Source organism: Hemicordylus capensis, chromosome 1 (genome assembly GCF_027244095.1).
Source record: "Hemicordylus capensis ecotype Gifberg chromosome 1, rHemCap1.1.pri, whole genome shotgun sequence".
NCBI classification, from domain to species: domain Eukaryota; kingdom Metazoa; phylum Chordata; class Lepidosauria; order Squamata; family Cordylidae; genus Hemicordylus; species Hemicordylus capensis.
In genome coordinates this window covers 403,126,110-403,147,430 of record NC_069657.1, presented here as the reverse complement: position 1 = coordinate 403,147,430, position 21,321 = coordinate 403,126,110, and the positions used below count along the sequence as shown (strand labels likewise).

Sequence of the window (21,321 nt, the reverse complement as noted above, 5' to 3'; positions counted from 1 at the left end):
AAAAAGCAAGGTAAGAGGTGGGGGAAGGATCATCTGTAAGGTGCCCACTGGGTAGGAGAGCTCTGTCCTACTCAGCAGCTGTATTCAGCTGTTGAATGAGGTGGGAGGAAAAGCCCTCCTACCCAGCAGGAGCCTCGCAGGTGAGCCCTTCCCCATGTCTCCTCCCTTGCTATTTAGTCTCACACAATCACAAAATGGAAGTAGGCCCAGCTCCTGAACTTGGATAAGATGCTTGCACAATGATCGCATTTACCCATATCTAAGATGAGGTCCCACCTGCCCCAGTTTTCTCCTCTTAAATATTGGAGGGAAAGAGTCATCTTAGATCTAGATTCCCCTGGATTCCTTTGAGTAACATAGAGGTATAACCTGTATTTAGTCTCTATCTTTTAAGGAATCTTCTTACTGTACATTCAGAGTTACCTTCTAATCAGGTAAATACAGTAGCCTATTGAATCCACACCAGTTTAACTGCCACAGCTGATCCAAAGGAATCCTGGGACCTGTAGTTTGGTGAGGTGCTGGGAATTAGCATTCATAGATCCCTTAGTGCAGTGTTTTTCCTTGCAAAGCCCAGGAGCCCTTGCCAGCTCCCATTGGCCCTAAGTGTGACTTCCTGACTAATCGTTTATTAAGCCTGTGTGAAGCTTAAGCCAAATACTCTTCACAGCCCCCCTGGCACCATGCAGAGGTGCTGGACTTTGCCCAGTGCTGGTAGGACTCCTTGAAGGGAAACAGAGCCCTTTTGAGCCCCAGCGCCATCTTGGAAGGCATTTCTCCCTAGAGCTCTGTAGGCACATGCTGGGAAGGACTACACTTCCCAGGGCCCCATGTGCATCTTCCAAGATGATACCGGGGCCTGATAGTGCTCTGTTTCTCTGCACCACCCCCCGCACTGGGGGAAGCAAAGCACTGTGCAGAGATCGGTGTCGTGGGCAATGCTTCTCACATTGAAGGGTTGTTGTTTTTTGCCAAAGGGGCCCCCCTCTTGAAAAACAGTGAAGGTCACTGCCTTAGCATCACTTCGCAGGAGGGCATTCTGGGTAGGTGTGATTCTGGCAATACCCAACACAAATCCTTCCAATTCCCTGTATAGAAGAGGCAGTATAAGAGTGGAGCATGGGTAGGTAGGAGAAGCACCTGAACCCTCCCCATAGCTGCACTTGCCTATCTAAACGGCTGTTGTTGCTGTTCTCCTGGTAGGGAATTACTTCCAGTATAGGAATGCCACTGTGAAAACATGTGATGGGAAGAATTGTGTGTGTGTGGGGGAGTTTCCGCCCCCTTCTGCCCCACCCATTCCATGCTTTGTATCCTCTCCCATTCCGAGGAGACCCAATTCTGTCCACAGATCTGCTGCCACTAAATTTAATTTGGCCCTAATGAAGGAAATGACAATTAACAGTGTGATCCTACTCATGTCTGCTCAGAAGTAAGCCTTGCTATATTCTATAAGGCTTACTCTCAGGTAATTGGAGATAGAACTGCAGTGTCAACCAGTTTATGGCTGCAGTCCTGACAATGTTTACCCAGAAATCATGTCTCTGTGTGCAAACTCCAAGTAAGTGTGTGTATTGAGGATTGCAGCTGAGGTCTAACAATGCCTTTTAAGCCTCCACTGAAGGCAACCTTGCAGCTCTCTAGAGCAAAGGTTCTAAACCTTGGGTCCCCAGATGTTGGACTACAACTCCCATCACCCCCTGGCCATTGTGGGTGAGGATGATGGGAATTATAGTCCAACAACATCTGAAGACCCATGGTTGGGAACCGCTGCTCTAGAACAGGGATTCTCAGTTTTGGGTCCCCAGATGTTATTGGACTTCAACTCCCTTAATCCACAACCAAAGGCCACTGGTGCTGGGGATTATGGGAATTGAAGTCCAATAACATCTGGGGACCCAACGCTGAGAATCCTTGCTCTAGAGCCACTGGATGAATGAATATACAGGTGTCTACTGGGGTATAATCACCCTTCACTTCTCTCAGAATCTCCTTCTTGGGTTTCAGACCAATGAATCTGGGCCTACCTTCACATAGAGTAGGTCAGTGAGGGCACAGACACTGAAGTCCGGTATGTACTGGAAGTTGCTGGGGCTGGGGAGGACTATGTTGCTTATACTACTGCCAAAGGTCGCCTGACGTTCCGGGTGGCTAACTGAAGTCCGGTGACTGGCGCTGCTCAGGAAACCGAAGGAGCCGGATTCTAAAGACAGAGAAGAAGGCACAATGAGTCAGGAATTTTACACTCCACCCTGCTCACTTCCCCTCTTCGCACCTTCCCTCAGCCCACCTGCACACTCTCCAACTTGCTTTGCTTGAACCTCTTTGGGGAGGAGAGCTGGTCTTGCGGTAGTGAGCATGAATCGTCTTGCATGCTAAGCAGTGCCTGTCTGGGTTTGGATTTGGGTGGAGGACTACATGTGAGCACTGTATGATATTCCTCTTAGGGGGTGAGGCCTTTTCAGGACCAATTGGACCCTTGCAAGCTTCACAAGGGAAAAGAAAGAAGCACCATCTACTGTAAGATATTCCCCTTTAGGGAATGAAGTCATAGCTCAGTGGTAGAGCCTCTGCTTTGCATGCAGAAGGTCCCAGGTTCAATCCTTGGCATCCCCAGCTAGAGCAAGGAAAGACTCCTGCCTAAAACCTTGGAGAGCTGCTGCCAGTGAGTGTAATAATACTCTAATGATAGTAATACACTTTATTTGTTAGCCATCCTTTAACAAATTGTTCTCTGGATGGCTCACAACACAGCATTAAAACATGAAATAAAAACACGTAACACATTAAATCATAACAGACCAAAAGAGGGGAAAAGAAAATATCAAACACACACACACACACACACACACACACACACACACACACACACTACAAAGCAATTTAAAAACATTTAAAATCTGTTAAAAATCAAATTTGAAAATCAAAATATGAAGCCAGGCGAACCTCACTGGGGAGGCTATTCCATAAATGGGGTGCAACCACCAAAGGTTCCCTCTCCCTAGTAGCCACCTGCCTCGTCTTGTTTGGCAGGGGTACTCTGAGGAGGTCATCTGAAGAACATTTTAAGGGCTACATTGGGACATATGAGTCAAGGCGCTGTCTCAGGTAAGTAGATACTAGTTACTAATCTTGCAGCCCTATTTTGTACCAGCTGCAGTTTATGGACCATTTTCAAAGGCAGCCCCACATAAAATGCATTGCAGTAATCTAAGCGAGAGGTTACCAGAGCATGTGTAAATGTCTAGCCAAGCTAACTCTGTCCAGGTAAGGTCGCAGTGTAGACAATACTGAGCTAGATGGAACAGTGGTCTGACTTAGGCATGTGCACAAAACCGGAAATCCTGGTTTGGTTTTAATTCGAATGGAACCAGGAGGCTCAGGCTAGGGCTTGATCGAGCTTCCTCCTGTCTGGTCCGACCATAGAGGTCCCCCCTGCCAAGTCTGCTTGCAAACTGGCTCAAGGGGCATACTTGTAAAGGGGAATCCTTTCCAGATTCCCTTTACAAGAAGAGGGATTTGGCACCAATAATTCTGGGGGGCAGGGGCAGAGGAGAATTAAAAATGTTTTTATTTACCTTGAAAAGGAACTGTAAGCTGATGGCAGTGGCGACCCGGGTGGCAGGGATGACGGGGCTTGCACCTGGTGATCCGCTGCTGATTGCTGTGGGGGATGGGATGGCGACCACAGCAGGGGCTTCTCTAGCCCCACTGCTGGCCTCCCAAATGCAGGCCAAATAGCTTCTGCACTGTAATGGCACTTGAGCCTGTGCAGAGGCCCAAAGCCAGCCACAGGCAGGACCGGGCTTCCATTTGGGAGGCCAGCAGCAAGTCTGGAGGAACTCCTGCCACCGCCATCCCCCCCCCATCACCATTCCCCCGTCACGAAGGGCAGCCACTGCCATTGGCTTACAGTTCCTTTTCAAGTTAGACAGAAGTATTTTTCATCCCCTCCGCCCCACTGAAATTACTGTTGCCAAATCCCTGTACTTGAAAATGGGAACCACTGCCGGATTCCCCTTTACAAGTCTGCCCCTCAAGCCCTTCAGCTGGCTCACGAGTAGGGGCTTCAAATTAGGGGTGGTTCAGCTCTAAGTCAAACCATCCCCATTTTTCCGGGAGCCAGTTCAGCTCGAAGGCAAGCCTCCAAACCTGCCCAGTTCAATGTTGAGCTGGCTCAACCTTGAGCCTGTTCTGACATCCCTAGTTTGACTCTGTATGGGGCAGCTTCCTATATTAACTGATTATTTTAGGAGATGGGGCTGTAGTTCAATGGTAGAGCATTTGATTTGCAATCTCCAGGTTGGGCTGGGAAAGGCTCCTGCTTGAAACCTTGGAGAGCTGCTGCCACTCAGTGTAGACAGTACTGAGCTTGATGGACCAATAGTCTGACTGGATAGATGGCAGCTTCCTACGCTCCTATCATTCAACACAATGACTGCTGCCTCATCACCAAATGTCTCAGTGCCACAGCTGCCTCTTTTGTCATCTAGTCCCCAGTCAGCTTGCCTGTCTTGGCTAAACACATCCTGTGGGGAGTAGCTATGACCCAGCCATGCAGAGGCCCATTGGGCATACGTGGCAGCCTCCAAAATAGCCGCTGCAGTGAGGGCAGGCCCAGAACAGGCCAAAGACCACCCAAACTGGGCGATATGTACATAAAAGGGGTATGTTGGGGGGGAACTTCTGGAGATCCCCCTGCGGCTGAATCTAAGCCCCCAGACCGGGTGGCAGTAAGTAAAACTTAATTTTTTAATGTTAAATTAAAAAACAGCAACTCATGAACCCTGTCCCCCAAACAGCCACCAAGGTCTGGTCCGATAGCAAACTGAAGTGTGTGTGTGTGTTTCAGTTTGATATCGGACTATTGGACCGAACAGGTTAGATGTCGAACCTGTTTGTACATCCCTAGTTGTCTCACATGTAGTAATGTGCAAAATGGTACTATGGGGCACAGTCTATGAGCCACATATTTCAGGCATGCACACTAACTGAAAATGCTGCAGCTGACTTTTAACTCAAAACAACTCCGGCATTTTTTTTTAAAATCAGTCAATTGGCCCAGAAGGAAGGGGTGGGGGGAACACTCCTGGATCATTTCCTCCCCTGGCAACTAACCTTCAGAATAATCAGGGTTCTCCTCATGCTGCCCACAAAAAGGGCTAGCCCAAGGGTTGCCAACCTTGGGTTCCCAGATGTTGGATGACAACTGCCATCATCGCCAGCTGCAATGGCCTTCAGCCATTGAGGCAGGGGAGGAAGGGAGTTGTTGTCCGATAACCTCTGGGGAACCAAGGCTGGACACCCCTGGATAGTACTTCCCAAAATTCCAGGCAATAATGCCATGTTCTTTCCTTGGTGTCATTTTTATCCTGGTAACTGGGGTTGGTTAAAGACCATATGAGATGCATGTATCCAGTGTATGGACAGTCCGTGCATGGATGGCTCAGAGGGAGGAGAATTGCACCTTACCTGCCACAAGAGATGAGCTCAGGGCCATTGCCCCAAAGTAAGAGAAGGGCCCATCCTCAGACTTAATGTTTTCTTTGCCAGCTACTATCTCCACCTTCCCCTGTAACAAAGAGGCAGTGTTAGAATCTTAAACCCTGCTTGATCAGAGGGATCGACCCGGAAGCACCTATACTGCATCGGGGCTTTCTCAGCAATTGATCCAAACTATGCTTCAGAAGCAGGAGGTAGCTCCAGGCGCATAGCTACAATATGGGCAGGTAAGGCAGTTGCACATGTGCCACCAATGCTTGGGTGGGCCACAGGCCACCCCGACCCACGTGTGCTTGTCACGGGTCACACGCTGGTCACTCGGGCCCAGAGTTGACCTCAAGCACAAAGGGTTAAAGGCTGCAAACTCTCCCCATCCTGCCATTGTACTGCCGCATGCTTTCCTAGCAAAGGCAGGCATGCCACTGCTGGAGGGCCGGGAGGGGGCCATTGGAGGGGTGAGCGAGGGGAGGGGGCAGACAACATCACCCCCCAGGGCTGACATGAAAGGGGGACAGCTTGTTCAGGCTTACCCAAAGCCCGGGCCACACCCCCTTTGCGTAACAGCATTTCCTCTCCCTTGCTGGAGGCCACGCTGCCTTTGCATGTGATGCCACGAGCAATGGGGCCTCCAGCGGCCCTTTTCACTGGAGGCCTGAGATCTTTGAACCCGCTCGCTCAATGGTGGCTCCGCCCCTGTTTCATTCCTTCACTTCTCTGTAACTGTAGCAAGCAAGCAACACTAGTATATCCTATATTAACATAAAGCGCCATCATATTTTGTTCCCTACATTGAAGTAATTTTGTTTTGGTTCTTTTATATTTTGTCTCTGGTTGTCTATTCCTACTGCTCCCACCCCATGATCACATAAACCTCATTTCCAGGGTTTATTTTAAAGGGGTTTTAAAAGGGATCATTTTTCTTTCTGTCTGAAAATGGATAGATGGTTGCAGCAGGTTAAATAATTGAAGGGAGATCTTTTGGGGGAAAGGGTGTTTTGTTTTGTTTTGTTTTTAAAGGGCATCCTGTCACAGAGAAATACAGCAAGGATCAGTCTGCCAGATGGTGCCCCACCACTGGGAAGCATTAGGGGAAGGCCCTTGGGGCATGGGCCCCCTGAATTGCTCATAGCCCTGAATCTCATCAGCCACCTCCCCACTCCATGACCTCTTCCAGAAAGGAAGTACAGCAGTGGAGGCACCTGCACAGATCATGGGAGAGAGCTCCAAGCCTCACTTAGCTCTCTGCTGCATACACTTTCATAGGTATTGTACAATTAGAAACTTTAAACACACACACACACACACACACACACACACTTATTGGTGGTGAGGGGGGTATGATTGAGTTTAATGATCAAAAGGGGACTGTGGGCCCAGGTCCTGGATCTTTTAAGTTGGGGTGGGCAAACATGACCCTCCAGCTGTTGCTGAACTACAACTCCCTTCAATCCCAGCGACAATGAACTGTGGCAGGAAATGATGAGAATGCAGTTCAACAACAGCTGGAGGGCCAATGTTGTCCACCCATTTTAAGTACTAGCAGTGCCTCTGACGGGAAGCGTTCTAGGGCAGCCCCCATGAGGAAGCCATAACATTTAAATTGGCCACCAGTCATGGGCCATATGAGATGACTCCAGCACCAGGCATCTGCTTGGTGGGAGGAACAGCTTCCATTTTCCTGGTTGCTTTGCTTGCTGGAGGAATAGAGCACCTCAGCAAGGTACCTGCAAGATGAGAATGAAGTAACTGGCCGGCTTATTCTTTTGGTACAAATAGAGACGGGGAGGGACGTTCTTGTTCTCTTCGCTGAGCTTCAGCTCGCAGATGACATCACGGTGCTTAAGGAGACGCAGCAGATACTTCTCGGAAATGAGGACTGGGGAGAATTGTACCACCTCTGCATGACAAGGAGAGAACACAGCAGTCAACAAGAATCGCTAAAGGGGGACTCCAGGAAGGGTGAGCATCTTTCACTGACTCTTTCTCAGAGCCAGCCAACCATGCGGCAAAGTCAGGTGACCAGCCAAGGGAGCTGTTTGCAGGAATGGTTAAAGTGGGCAGCTGTGACCCATGATGGGCATGATCCACCTAAGATGTCTCCCTATGCAACCCCACATAACTTAATGGCAGCGCTGCAAGAACACAGCTCAGAGGGAAGGGGAGCATGTATAGCTCTGTATATAGCCAGAGTTAGCGGTTTGCGCAGAAGCAGACTGGACCAGTTCGGTCCGGCACCCCTTCAACCCCCCCCCCTTGGTCCAGGCCGGTCTGGGGTGGTTCGTGGACTATCTATCTATCTATCTATCTATCTATCTATCTATCTATCTATCTATCTATGTGTGTGTGTGTGTGTGTGTGTATACATACACACACACACACACCTTACCCCATTTGGGGGAGTTGTTGAAGGTGGTGGTGGCGGTTCACAGAGGTTGCCCCTCCCTCCATCGCCCTCCCTTGCAGACAAAACCGTCCCATTTGGCCGGCTCTTTGGCCCATTCGGGCCTCCCCCCTCCCGCACGGCAGCCATTTTGGAGGCTGCCACGCCAGCAATTGGCCTCTGCATGACCCAGGCCACACAGAGGCCAATTGTGCAGGCAGAGCGGCCTCCAAAATGGCCACCCGGGCTGAAGAGCCAGCCAATCGGGCCAGTTTGGGCTGTAAGAGAGGCCAGCAGGGGGAGGGGGAACCTCTGTGGAAACACACACACCCCACTGCCTTCAACAACTACTCTGAAGGAGGTACGGTAAATTTTTTAAAAAAATTATTTCATTTTTAGAAAGGTCCGCGAACCCCTGAACCATCAGGGGGTGATCAATCTGGGGTTGGACCAAACAGAGGATGGTTCGGTTCGATCCTGAACCTTCAAACCGAACAGGTTCCACGTCAAAGACATCAAATGTCGAACCTCTTTGCACATCCCTTGCCAGAGTTACTTTTCTGTATTATACTTCTTCATATCTGCATCTCTGAAGAAGGGGATGCAGCCACAGATGGAAGGGTGTGGTGTGAAATCAGTAGGCGTTTTCACATGACTGCCAACGGGGTAGGAGAAGCGCCAGCTTGGGTAGGAGAGCTGGGCTTGCTCCTGATTTGTGGTCATGTGCTTGTAAATATTAAGTTAGAATGTGAGAGAATGATCATGTGCGAGCCAGCAGATGGATAGGATGGTTTGTCCTTCTACCTCGGTAAAAACTGGGGACAGAATCTGGATAGACTACCCAGACCTCTTCTTCCACCTTGCGCGTAGTTGTATGAACAAACCTAGTATATAGGCTACAGTTACAAGACCCAGACCCATAGCATTTGTGAGCAAATGACTGGGGTTGTTCAGAGTCCTTCCCCACAATGAATCATGGCCTCCCAGCTGGCCAAACACCCCTTTCTCTTATTGACCTCCTGTGATTCATGAAGCTTCCAGAACATTTCCCACCAGCCCATGCTAAATTGAGAGCCTAATTCATGCCGCTGTTTCACCAGAAGCATCAGGCACAGCTGATGTTTCCATCATGCTAAGTGGCCCCTCCTCAATGGCTTAGGTGATCCCTGAGAGCTTCTACCTGTGGAGAGAAGGCGGACTGCAGCCAAAAGTTGCTGAGGGCTGATCTTCACTTTGGCTTCACTGTCACTGTCCTTAAAGGAAGAGAAATCCCATTTCCTTCCATAGACAATTCGTTTTTTGGTGCGATTGTCAGCTGCAAAGAAGGAAGGTGATGCATTTTGGAAATGGTCATCATGCAATATTCTGGATATGGTTATAGGAAGGACTGCCTGTGTCTGTATGTGCACACACATGTACAGTACATCATCTAGAGTTGAAAGAATGTTAACTTTTCAGATTCCATCTGAAAGAATGTACACCTTTCTAGTTCTTGGGCCCTTCCAGATGGTGATTAATTCTGGCTTCAGAGAAAATTGTTATGGGAGATGCAATGAGCCATCCCCATGATGTTCAAGAATGTTGCGTAAGTTCTTAGCACCAACTGCTGACACTCCATGAAAAAGCCATGCCTTTTCAATACTCATTCTAACTCGTAAAAGGCAACACTTTATCACAGATTATGCAATATTCTTGAACTGATCATGTGGCAGACAGGGGCAATTGTTTTACCCCCTGCATGACCCTTTGTTTCTACCACCTGCCTGAGATAATTTCTGGCAAAAAGGGGTATTAATCTCTGAAACAAGCTGGATGAGCGTCCATTGCTAGGAATATGTATAAGTTGATATATACTGTAAACAACCAATGAACACATATGTATCGCTAGCAATGATAGCTCACACAGCCTGTCTCAGAGATGGCGACTGCCATTTCTGTAGCAGATTTAAACTCCATCTTTCAATACAACTATTTCTAGGGTGACTATGAACAGCAGTGGATTTAGTCGCAAGCGAAATAAGCTACAGCTTAGGGCTTCACGTTATGGGGGGCCTCTGAGTTTATAAGAAAAAATAGAAGATGAAGTTTCAAATTCTAGATAATTGTTTGAAAAATGGAGGACAATGAAAATACTTTAAATTCTATGTAATATGCAAACAGACATGGTGGAGGTTGTTTTGCTCCGTCTGTTCAACTGCTCTTGTTCTTCTGTATTAACCATGGGTTCAACAACCTCCGATTTCTGTACATTAAAAGTTTTCATGAATGCTATATAAGAGCACTAATTTAAAGGTATTTCTAATGCAAGAAATAAGTCAAGATTACTTGCAAGATAACTCTTTTTGTTAGATTATTAGTTTTTCATTGCATCTTTGCCAAGTATATGTGTAAAAATAAAAGGTTTTTTTCATAGAATGAGAGACAGAGACAGAGATAGAGACAGAGAAAGACCTGTAATTCTGTGGGGTCCCAATGTGTCAAAAGCCAGTCCTGGCTATGGAACACAGCAATGGGTTGTATGATACAGCTGCCCATCACATTCAGCACAGAGAGTAGCCCTACTCACATGTTCTGTTCAGTGTGTATACAAGTGTGTGCTGTTTTTGAACCTGCAGATCTGTACAGAGGTGAAGTTATTCACACATTATGTTCAATGCACATGCAGTGGTAAATGTCCTATTTATACCCTTCATTTGTGAAGGGCTGTACTAGTTCACTTTTTAAATGAACACATGTACACAAAAAACATTTACATGTTTGTGAACAGACCCTGTACGCACATACAATGTAATGTATGAATAGGGCTTATGTAAACCCACATTATAAGATATGTGAAAGCATAATGTAAAAATTTCCTCCCCCCCCACCTCTGTCTCTCTCACACATGAACAGAGACGTGAACACACCCTACTGCTTCTTAGAAAAATGAAGAGGAGGGAATGAACCTAACTGTAGATATCGGATTCATCCATGATCTCTGATTTGATTATTTGCTCAATCACATCCTGCAGGGTCACCACACCAATCACAAGATGCCTGGACTCATCGTCATCTTCCTCCTGCATCTGGACAATGGCCAGTTGAGATTTACCTGTAGGACAGACATTGGTTATAGAACTGTTGCAAGGGGTGCATTTTTATTAAACTTTATTTTTGTAAAACTCTTAAAGCGTTATATCCAATGTATAATGCATTCACTATCCCCTTGGTTTCAGTATACAGCTGTTCTGACTTGTTAATATAGTATGCAGATTATTTTATTATACTTTGTATAAAGCGCTTTACTTTCATGTGGAAAATGGATGGAATTCCCAGACCAGATTTCATCACCCATCCCCAATCCTTTCTGTTCCACAGAAAAAAATTAACTGTAAATGCATAATAAAGTGGATGTTCTTTTTTTAAAAAAGAAAGAGCATCCACGGTAGAATATAATTACAGCAGGGGTTCTCAATCTTGTGTTTCCAGATGCTGCTGTGAAGAAACCACATGGAATCATGATTCATAACTGTAAGAAACTTTACTTTGAGCTTGCATAAAATAAGAAGCCAGTAAACCCTTATCATACTGGATGAGATAGGTGGATTACATGACTTGAATGAAGAGAGAGAAGTCAGTATGCTACATGTAGGAATGAAAATCTATGTATTAATTCAGATGAAAATCTTAGACCACTTTAATGCCTTCAATAAAATCCAAATAAAAGATCTTACAAATTGAGCAAATGTGTTTCAGTGTCCAAATATCATTGTCAATGTTCTAGTTCAAGCAGCTGGGAGCACTTGAGATTAAATACAGTAATGGAAACTAGATAACCAATCCAAGGACAGGAGAAAAGTGGTGGTGGTGGTGAGGAGATGAGTAGTTTTTCAAAAATCAATCTTTTTATTGACTAATAAATCTCATTGCCTCTCTCATTTCCTCCTTAACATTAATATAGGGTTGTAACTGTTCAATATACATGGGCTGCATTTGCACGTAACGTGAAATTGGAGGTTGCTGAACCCAAAGTTAATTTTTCTAACCGTGAATTGCGTTGCAGACGTTCATCTAACCGCAGTCTGGCAACCTCCTTATTGAAATCAGGAGAGTCCCTCCATCTTTCTGGTCCACTGAGGCAGCATCCCAGCAAGCTCCATAACACTCATGTTGCCAGACTATGGATAAGGTGTCAGCACATTTTGAGGGTGGCAGCCATTGGCCACCATCTTCAAGGGGGTGTACTGAGCACTATTGTGCCTTTTTGGAATGGTCCACCCATACTCAGTAGAGAAAGGGCATTTAAATCTCTTTAAATCCATCCCTTTAAGCCATGACGTTATGCGTGAATGCATCCATAGGCTTTTTAATCATACGCTTCACTATATTTCCTTCACTAGCTAGAATAAGCATCTTGGTTTGTGCAACTCTTCCTTCATGTTTTTCTTTCATAAGCTTTGCACAAGGTTTCAATCAATCTTTATTATAGTGCACATCAGCTTAATGCTCATTATACCTTTTTAACAGGGGACTCCCTGTCTCCCCAATATCTTCTAGTGGCCCACCTGCTTATGAACACTAGAAGGGTAAGTGTTACACCTCTCCTGCAGTTGCTGCACTGGTTTCCTATTTGCTTCTGGGTCCAATTCAAAGTGTTGGTTCTTACCTTTAAAACCCTTCAGGGCTTAGCACCTGTCAGGACTGCCTCTACTGGCCAATCCTGTCCCACCCTGTGACATCTTCTCAGGTTGCCCTTCTTTAGGTCCTTGGTCTCAGAGATGTCCATAGAACTAGGGCCCATGGAAGGGCTTTTTCTATTGCTGCCCCTTCACTCTGGAACTCTCCCCCCGCCCCCAGATTTGGTCTGCCTCCTCCCTTTCAGCCTTTAAAACCTTATTGAAGACATTTCTTTTCTGCCAGGTGTTTGCCCTTTGATTTTTTTAAAAAAATCTCAGATGCTATTCTTGTTTTGTACACTGCCCTGAGTCTGTGGATTGGGTGGTATATTAAACCTTTTAATGAATGAATGAATATATAATAAAATTCCTCACATTCCATACATACAGTTGAATACACTGTATACACTATACATGGTATACAATATACAATATACTGTATACACTTTAAAGAATGGCATTTGCTGAAACGGATACTGTCCAGCTCCTGTCAGCTATTTCCCAGGCGTCATTTGTGGTCTGGTTCCATCTTGGTTTAAGTGGAGCCCATCCCTTTTGTACAGCCCTTGCTTGCCCCAAAATGTATCCCAGTGCCTAACAAATCTAAACCCCTCCTCCCGGCACCAACATCTCATCCATGCATTGAAACTCCTCAGCTCTGCCTGTCTTACTCTACCTGCACGTGGAACAGGTAGCATTTCTGAGAATGCTACCTTGGGGGTCCTGGACTTCAATACACTACAATCCAGGACCCCCAAGGAAGCATTCTCAGAAATGCTACTTGTTTCATGTGCAGGTACAGTGACTCAGGCAGAGCTGAGGGGTTTTAATGCGTGGATGAGATGCTGGTGCTGGGAGGAAGGCACTGGGATACATTTTGGGGGCAAGCAAGGCCTGTACAAAAGGTACGGGCTGCACTTGAACCAAGATGGAACCAGACTGCTGGTGCTTAAAATCAAAAAGGTTGCAGAGCAGCTTTTAAAATGACACCTGAGGAATAGTCGACAGGAACAGGACAGTATCCAGTTTGGCAAATGCTATCCTTTAAAGTGCGAGGGTGCAAAGGGTCCAAAGAAAGATAGCAGACACCAGCTAAGAGATTCAGCATATATGCCAGAAGCCTCCCAGCCAAGATGGGTGAGCTGGAGTGCTTGGTTGCCAACAAAGAAATAGATATTGTGGGCATAACAGAAACATGGTGGAACAGTGAAAACCAGTGAGACACTGTTATCCCTGGATATAAACTCAATAGAAAGGACAGGGAGGGGTGCCTTGGAGGTGGAGCAGCACTGCATGTTAAAGAAGGGATAGAATCGAACAAGGTAGAAAACCAAGATGGACTGGCGTCCTTCACAGAAACTCTGTGGGTGACAATACAAGGCCAGAAAGGAAATGTGCTACTGGGGACATGCCATCGCCCTCCATATCAAAGTGCTAACAACTGACTGGGAGTTGCAGGAGGAAATCAGGGAGGAGTCAAGGAGAGGAAGGGCAGTAATAATGGGTGACTTCAATTACCCACACATAGACTGGGTAAACTGACAGTCAGGGAATGACAAAGAGGTCACATTTCTAGATACGCTGAATGACTGTGCCCTAGAACAGTTGGTCTTGGGACCAACCAGAAAGAAGGAAACCTTGGACTTAATCCTGAGTGGCACCTAGGACCTGGTGTGTGATGTCAGTGTCATTGACCCTTTAGGGAACAGTGACCATAGTGCCATCAGATTCAGCATACATGTGGGGAGAGAATCACCAAGGAAGTCTAACACAGATACTTTGAATTTCAGAAGAGGAAACATCTCCAAAAAAAGGAGTATGGTGAAAGGAAAGCTGAAAGGGAAAATCAGGAAAGTCATTTTGCTCCAGAATGCATGGAGTTTACTCAAAACCCCAATACTATAAGCCCAGTTAGATTGTATACCCAAAAAGAGGAAAGGTACCACGGAGTCCAGGAGGATGCCAGCATGGCTAATAGGTACCATCAAGGAAGCCATAAAAGGGAAGAAGACTTCCTTCCAAAACTGGAAGGCCTGCTGAAATGAGGAGAACAGAAAGGAACACAGACTCTGGCAAAAGAAATGCAAGGCGACAATAAGGGAGGTGAAAAGAGAGTTTGAGGAACATTAAGCTAAAAGCATCAAGGGGAATAACAAAAACTTCTTTAAATACATCAGAAGCAGGAAACCTGCCAGGGAGGCAGTTGGACCATTAGACAAAGAGGGAGTGAAAGAGATTATTAAGGATGATATGGCGGTTGCAGAGAAACGTAATGACTTCCTTGTGTCCATCTTCACAGCGGAGGATACTGAGCATATACCTGTTCCTGAACCAGGCTTTTTGGGGATGGAGGCTAAAGAACTGAGTCAGATAGAAGTGACAAGAGATGATGTTCTAAACTGTCTGGAAAAATTAAAAACTAGCAAATCTCCAGGGCCGGATGGCATCCATCCAAGAGTCCTCAAAGAACTCAAATGTAAATTACCGACCTCCTTGCTAAAATATATAACTTATCCCTGCCATAGGGCTCTGTACCAGAGGACTAGAAAGTAGCAAATGTAACACCGATCTTCAAAAAGTGATCCAGGGGCGATCCGGGAAATTACAGGCCAATTAACTTAACATCCATTCCAGGCAAATTGATGGAAAGCATCCTCAAGGAAAAAATTGTAAAGCACATAGAACAACATGCCCTGCTGGGAGAGAACCAGCATGGCTTCTGCAAAGGTCAGTCTTGCCTGACCAACCTTTTGGAGTTCTTTGAGAGTGTCAACAAGTGTGTGGATAAAGGAGATCTAGTTGGCATAGTATACCTAGACTTTGAAAAAGCTTTCAACAAAGTTCCTCATCAAAGACTCCTGAGAAAACTTAGCAGTCATGGGATAAGGGGACAAGTATATGTGCTTACTGGTTGAAAGTCAGGAAACAGAGGGTAGGTATAAATTGAGAGTTTTCACAATGGAAGGAAGAAAGAAGTTGATTCCCCCAGGGTTCTGTACTGGGACCAGTACTTTTTAATTTATTCCACGGGTCATCCCATGAAATTGACTGCCAGGAAATATAGGACCAACCAACAGAAGTAATTTTTCACTGAACACATAATCAACTTGTAGAGTTTTCTGCTACAAGATGTGGTGACAACCAACAACCTGAATAGCTTTAAGAGGAGTTTGGATAACTTCATGGAGGAGAGGTCTATCATTGGCATCATTGGCAGGATGCTTCTGAATACCAGTTGCAGGGGAGTAACAGCAGGAGGGAGGGCATGCCCTCAACTTCTGCCTGTAGGCTTCCTGCAGCAGGAAACAGGATGCAGGACTATATGGGCCTTGGGCCTGATCCAGCAGGGCTGTTCTTATGTTCTTATGTTCGTATACACTGTCCCCTTAACTTGGTGCGAACCCTCCTCCTTCTCACAAATCAAACAATCCCTCATCTCACATTCACTATCATTAAGTCTAGACTTGACCAAATGCTGTTTTAAGGTTATGGGCCCAATCAATGTTTTCTCAGAATCTTTTGTGTTTGCCAGATAAAATTGTCCATCTCATAAGGAACTTTAAGTACAGGTAACCCTTTCTCTAATCTTATTTTCTTAGACTGATCCACTGAAAGTTTGTTACCATTCCCTCTAACTAATTCTTCAGCTTTTCTCTCAGAGAACATCACCTGGTGCTTATTCTGGATATTGAAGGAAATATATGGCAGTGTAAGATACTGAACAATTACAACCCTCTATTAATGTTAAGGAAGAAATGAGAGAGGCAATGAAATGTATTGGTCAATAAAAGGGTTACTTTTTGAAAAGCTACTCATCTCCTTGCACCCTCTTTTCGCCTGTACTTGGATTGGTTATCTAGTTTTCCTTACAGTATTTATTCTCAAGGGCTCCCAGCTGCTTGAAATAAAACATTGACAATGAAGTTTGGACATTGGAATGTGTTTGCTCCATTTGTAAGCTCTTTTATTTATTTTTATTGGATGCATTGAAGTGGTCTATGATTTTCATCTGAAGGAGTATGTGTATTTCATCGCCATTATATCTTCTTATTTATTAATTCCTCCTTGCCTCCCTTTAGGAGTGAAAGGGGATGATTTCTGGCTAGGAAGAATCCAGCTATTACTGCAATTCCAACAGTTGGACTGCAATTCCTGCCAGTGGCACACCTACCATTGGGATGAGATGGGGAACAAACCCCTGGGCTGCGAATGACGTGCTTGCAGGCATGGAGCAAGAGGCTCACGGCCCCTCACCCTTTCTCAGACAACCAGCCAGTGCTTTGCTTGCTGGCTGGGTTCTTCCTTTCTCTCCCTCACTCTGAGCAAGGAAGAGAAGAGAAGCACCCAGCCGATGAACAAAGTGTTGGCAGGCGGGCTGGGAAAGGGTGAGGGGTCACACGTCCCTTCCCCAGTGCTGGCCATGCCCCCTGCATTGACGTGCTTGTAACACTGGTGCAAGGGGTGTGGCAGGTGTGCAGCGAAGGGGGGCTGCCACAAAGGGAGAAGGTGGTGGCAGCCTGTCCAAGGTCCACGGTCAGCCTCATATTCCCCTAACTCCTGCTTCTCAAAGGAGGATTCCTGTCTCACCTCAGCTTTATGCTAAGGAGACAGGAGAGACAGGGAATATGTGTCACAGCCCATAGCTATGGCCCCTCATCCACGCTGGAGGGGATCACGGACAAGGAAGGAGATGGGGTGCAGGACCCCAAGCTCCAGCCCTCCTTTGTAAGGCCAGAAGACACTGCACTGCCATTCAGCTCGGAAAGGGAGAAATCTGCAAGTGAAACCAAGGCATCTTAGTCCTGCCAGGGCCAGAGACGAGGCATCAGGTGAAGCCCCTTTAAATCATCCAAGTCTTGCTCTTGGGGGTGGAGTTACCCTATGGACCTGGGCGACACTGTATACAAGTCTGCAGTCTGCTCTAGGCCTCTATTGGAGCAACAGGGGAGCTCTTCTTGGATTGGCTGCTGTCAGCCAGTCCTCTGGTCCCCAGCCCTGACTGCTTTTGACCTCCGCCTGTCTGACTCTGCCTTTGCCTTGCCCTCCGCACCTGCTGCTTACCAGATTCACTTTGGCCTGCCTGGCTTTGCCTGCTCAGCCCTCTGTACTCATTGCTTACTGGCTTGACCTTGGACTGCCGGAATTTGTCCTGCCCTGCTCAATGGCATGAACTTGGACTGCCTGCCTGCCTGCCTACCTTCTACTGTGCCTTTCACTCTATGTGAGATGCACTGATGCTTCTGCTGGGTTAGACCAATGCAACACTGGCACTTATGCAGGCAAGGGAAGGGGCTAATTGGACAACTTGCCCTTCTTCCAGAAAGACTGTGTGCCCAGGGATGGCCGTAGGGTTTCTGGCACCCTAAGTGGAGTTTTACTTTGGTGCCTGGCCATGCCCCCCTACCCCACTCAATAGCCAAGAACATACCTGCCAACATTCACCTGCATGGGAAAATAGAGACAGATTGGCAGGTATGCAAGAAGTGCAGAGTCCTGGCTTTAACTTGAGCTGCATAGGTTGCTCATTCGCCAGAATGGGAGAGACTTGGGGTGGGAGATAGAGCAAGGCAAGGCATAGTTGGCTTTGCCCACTGTCCCCTCCCCCCCCCGACACACACACACCACACAGCATGCCCCCACTCCCCCTCTGGGGAGGAGAGCAAATAAGCACTCCCAGCAAGTCACACATGTCAATGGTTGCTTGGAGAGGGGAGGGACGTAGTGCCTCCCTGCTCCGAGGGTTGGTGGCCTAGGTGACCACCTAGGTCTGCCTCGTGGATGTGTCAGGCTTTTTCTGTGCCTCCCAAAAATATGTCCAAGGATTGCACAACCCTTGGGAACATGTTTTCAGATGGCACAGAGGGCTTCCAAGGAAAGGGGTAGTGTTGAAATATTTGGAGGATAGGCAAGCCAAAAAAAAAAAAAAATTTAACACTGCATGAGGCATATAGTTCTTGAAGCAGAAAAATTCTACTTTTGAACAGGTCTTAAAGTTAGCAAGTTTCTCCTAATGGGAATACCCGGTTTCCTTTTCTAAAAGCCTTCTAAACCACACACATCATCACTCAGTCACTGTAGCATTGATCTCCATGCACATTTTTTGTTATCTAAACAAACTCATGCAAAAGCACCCTAGTGAAGTGCCTCACTTGTTTGAGTGAAGCCAACTCTACCATCTATTAGGGCAATTGTCACGATGAGCATTATGCTGGGAGAAGCTTCCAGCCTTAATTTGGGAGCTGGGCACTAGGGGTGTGTGTGTGTGTGTGTTTTCCCCCTGTTTTGTTTTTGGCCCGAATCCAAAACACCTCCATTTTGTTCTTTGTTCAAAATCAGCCAATCCAAAACACCCCAATTTCGTTCTTTGTTCGAAATTGCAAAATCCAAATCTGAAACGTTTTGGATTTTTAAAAATGGCCCCGGGGTAAAACTAGTAGGTGGCCGAGAGCAGAGTAGGGTGGGTGGTAGTGCCCACTGGGGGCAAGGAAGCTGCCAGAATTGTTTCAAAGGAATTGGGCAGCGGGCTGATTTTTAAAGATTTAATGGAGTCTACTCATTTTTTAATTTCTTCCCCACAGATAATGATGGAGGTTTCAGCAGCCCTAAAAAGGCACTTGGGGAGCACCGGGGTGGTCCAGAGTGAGTAGTGGTGTTGAGCACATAGGGTGCCGACCACCCCCATGAGTTGCTAATCCATGAGGGTACTGGGTTCTGTTGTTCCTGAGATGTTTTGAGTGTCGATTCTCTGGTAGCAAATGAGAGTGGATTCATGGTTTGTCATTGAAAATTGCATGGGGGTGGTTGGCACCCTATGTGCACTACACCACCACTTGCTCCCGGCCACCCCAGTGCCCCCCAGGTGGAGTTATGGGTCTGTTGAAACCTCCATTATCCTCTGGGGGGGGACCTTAAAGATGGGTAAACTTCAACAATTCCTAAGAAATCAGCCCTTTGTCCTATTCATTTGGAATCTGGGTTGTGGCAGGCACTCCTTGGGGCACTGCCACCCAACCCACTGTTTTGCCCTTCAGGCCCCCTTTCTGGCCCAAATCTGCCCCAAAGACATATAAACTTCAGAATCAGCCCTTTCCCCAATTTCTTTGGCATCTGGGTGACAGCAGGTACCCATTAGGGCACTACCACCTGACCCACTCTTCTGCCCTCAAAGTCCCCTTTCTGCCCCAAATCCACCCCGAATAACATCAACATCACACATCAACAACAGCAGCAGAGCTTTGCAAAGAACCAGGCAGATTTCAAAAGGTCATACACATCCATATCCCCCACCCCAAAATACAATTGATCTACACACAACAGTGCAAAACAGCAACAATGAAATGCACACTGCCCCACGCAGTGTGCACACTGCCCCACTGACCACTTAGGGTAAATTTTACCCTTAAATTTCCTTCAAAGGAATAAGGAGGCAATTGCCAGCAGAGCAGCCCATTCTTTCACTGGCCAATATGCAGGCTGGAAGGGCCAGAAGTTCAAACAGATGTCAAAACTCAAAATGGAGACTGAAGGAGAAATACTTTTTACGATTGCAAAATGGAGTTCCAAAACAGCCAAAACAACAAAACATTTTGTATCTGAAACAGGGACGTTTTGTTTCAGCTACAAAATTTTCTGTTTTGAGCATTGGGTGTTTTGTTTCAGCTACAAAACAGCCGAAATGTCCTGTTTTGGGCACAAAACGTTTTGTATCTGAAACAAAATGCACACCCCTACTAGGCATGCTCCTGATTGGCCATCGTGAGAATTCTACAAACTTGGTAGGGGGAGGGGGAAATGGTTGCCTATTTGCTGGCTACAGAGGAGAGAGGCATGGGTAGTGCTTTCCCTCCACCCTCACTCGGGAGCTGCTTACAGGTTCTGGGCTCACCTTGCCATCTGTCTCCATACCTTGCTCACAGACTAGCATTTCCTCCTCCTCCTCCTCCCTTGCTTAAAGAATTCTCATGATGGCCAGTCGGGAGCTTGCATGGCTCCCAAATTAAAGTAGGAGGCTTCTCCTACCCTAATACTGATTGTGAGAACAGCCCTACTGATTGTCAATAACTGGTTGACCCCCTTGTTCAATCCAACCCGTTATTTCCCTTTCATCCTGTTGATCCCACAATTCCCTCTTATTTCCATTCTCCTTTAACTAAAACAATTCAGAGAGAAGACTCACATCACATTTTAAAAGCAGTCATAGTAGATCCTTCACCTTCAGTATGAGCCCATCTTTGCCACTGGTTTGGCAAACATATAGAGCAGCAAAGATGGGGAAGTTGTTTCCTAATCCAAGGAGATGTATCCAGCAGATGTTGCCACTCCTTTTGTGCATCATTAGACTGTCCAGCTATGTCTTTCATTTTCTTTTCAGGACACATACCAGCAGAGGCATATCTAGGGAAAATAGCGCCTAGGGCAAGCACTGAAATTGCCCCCCTGTCCAGACATCTAACGCCCATCTTTCAGATAACTTTACCATAATATCAGCTCAGAAATACAAGTTCAGACACTTTCAGGAGAAACAGGTCGTAAGCAACACACACATGCATACACACACACACATACGACCACGCATGTGGCACATATGTGCCAGTCACCTTCCCAAGGAAATGCAGCACATCCATGTGCTGGGCATGCCTCCAGAGAACTAAGCAGTGAAAGCTCTCTTTAGCTAATGCTCTGCCACCTCAGCACACCTCACTACAGGTTGCTGCCTCCAAGAAATTCAGGGATGGGTTTTTTTCTGTCCAAACAGCTTTTGCCTTAAAGGGAGATGGTTGCAAT

General features: G+C 46.6%; 1 protein-coding gene and 1 long non-coding RNA gene across 5 annotated transcripts in view; one reads left to right on the top strand and one right to left on the bottom strand.

The window, feature by feature from the left end:
• The window catches only part of LOC128349441 (metal transporter CNNM4-like), a 28,598-nt gene that overhangs the window by 3,568 nt on the left and 3,709 nt on the right, over positions 1–21,321 (bottom strand). For both annotated transcript variants that reach the window (XM_053305736.1, XM_053305727.1), the window contains exons 2-6: positions 10,833–10,973; positions 9,063–9,197; positions 7,227–7,399; positions 5,473–5,572; positions 2,028–2,203 (exon numbers count right to left, since the gene is read on the bottom strand). In XM_053305736.1, coding sequence (XP_053161711.1) covers positions 2,028–2,203; positions 5,473–5,572; positions 7,227–7,399; positions 9,063–9,197; positions 10,833–10,973 — 725 coding nt within the window. The remainder of the gene's footprint in view (positions 1–2,027; positions 2,204–5,472; positions 5,573–7,226; positions 7,400–9,062; positions 9,198–10,832; positions 10,974–21,321) is intronic.
• LOC128349453 (uncharacterized) lies at positions 481–11,581 on the top strand. Of its 3 annotated transcripts, none has more exons than XR_008318817.1 (5): positions 481–513; positions 3,034–3,108; positions 5,554–5,729; positions 7,279–7,461; positions 11,351–11,581. It is a non-coding gene; the product is annotated as an uncharacterized LOC128349453 (long non-coding RNA). The 3 variants fall into 3 exon arrangements; XR_008318815.1 differs by having other exon boundaries at positions 10,894–11,581; XR_008318818.1 differs by having other exon boundaries at positions 10,775–11,581.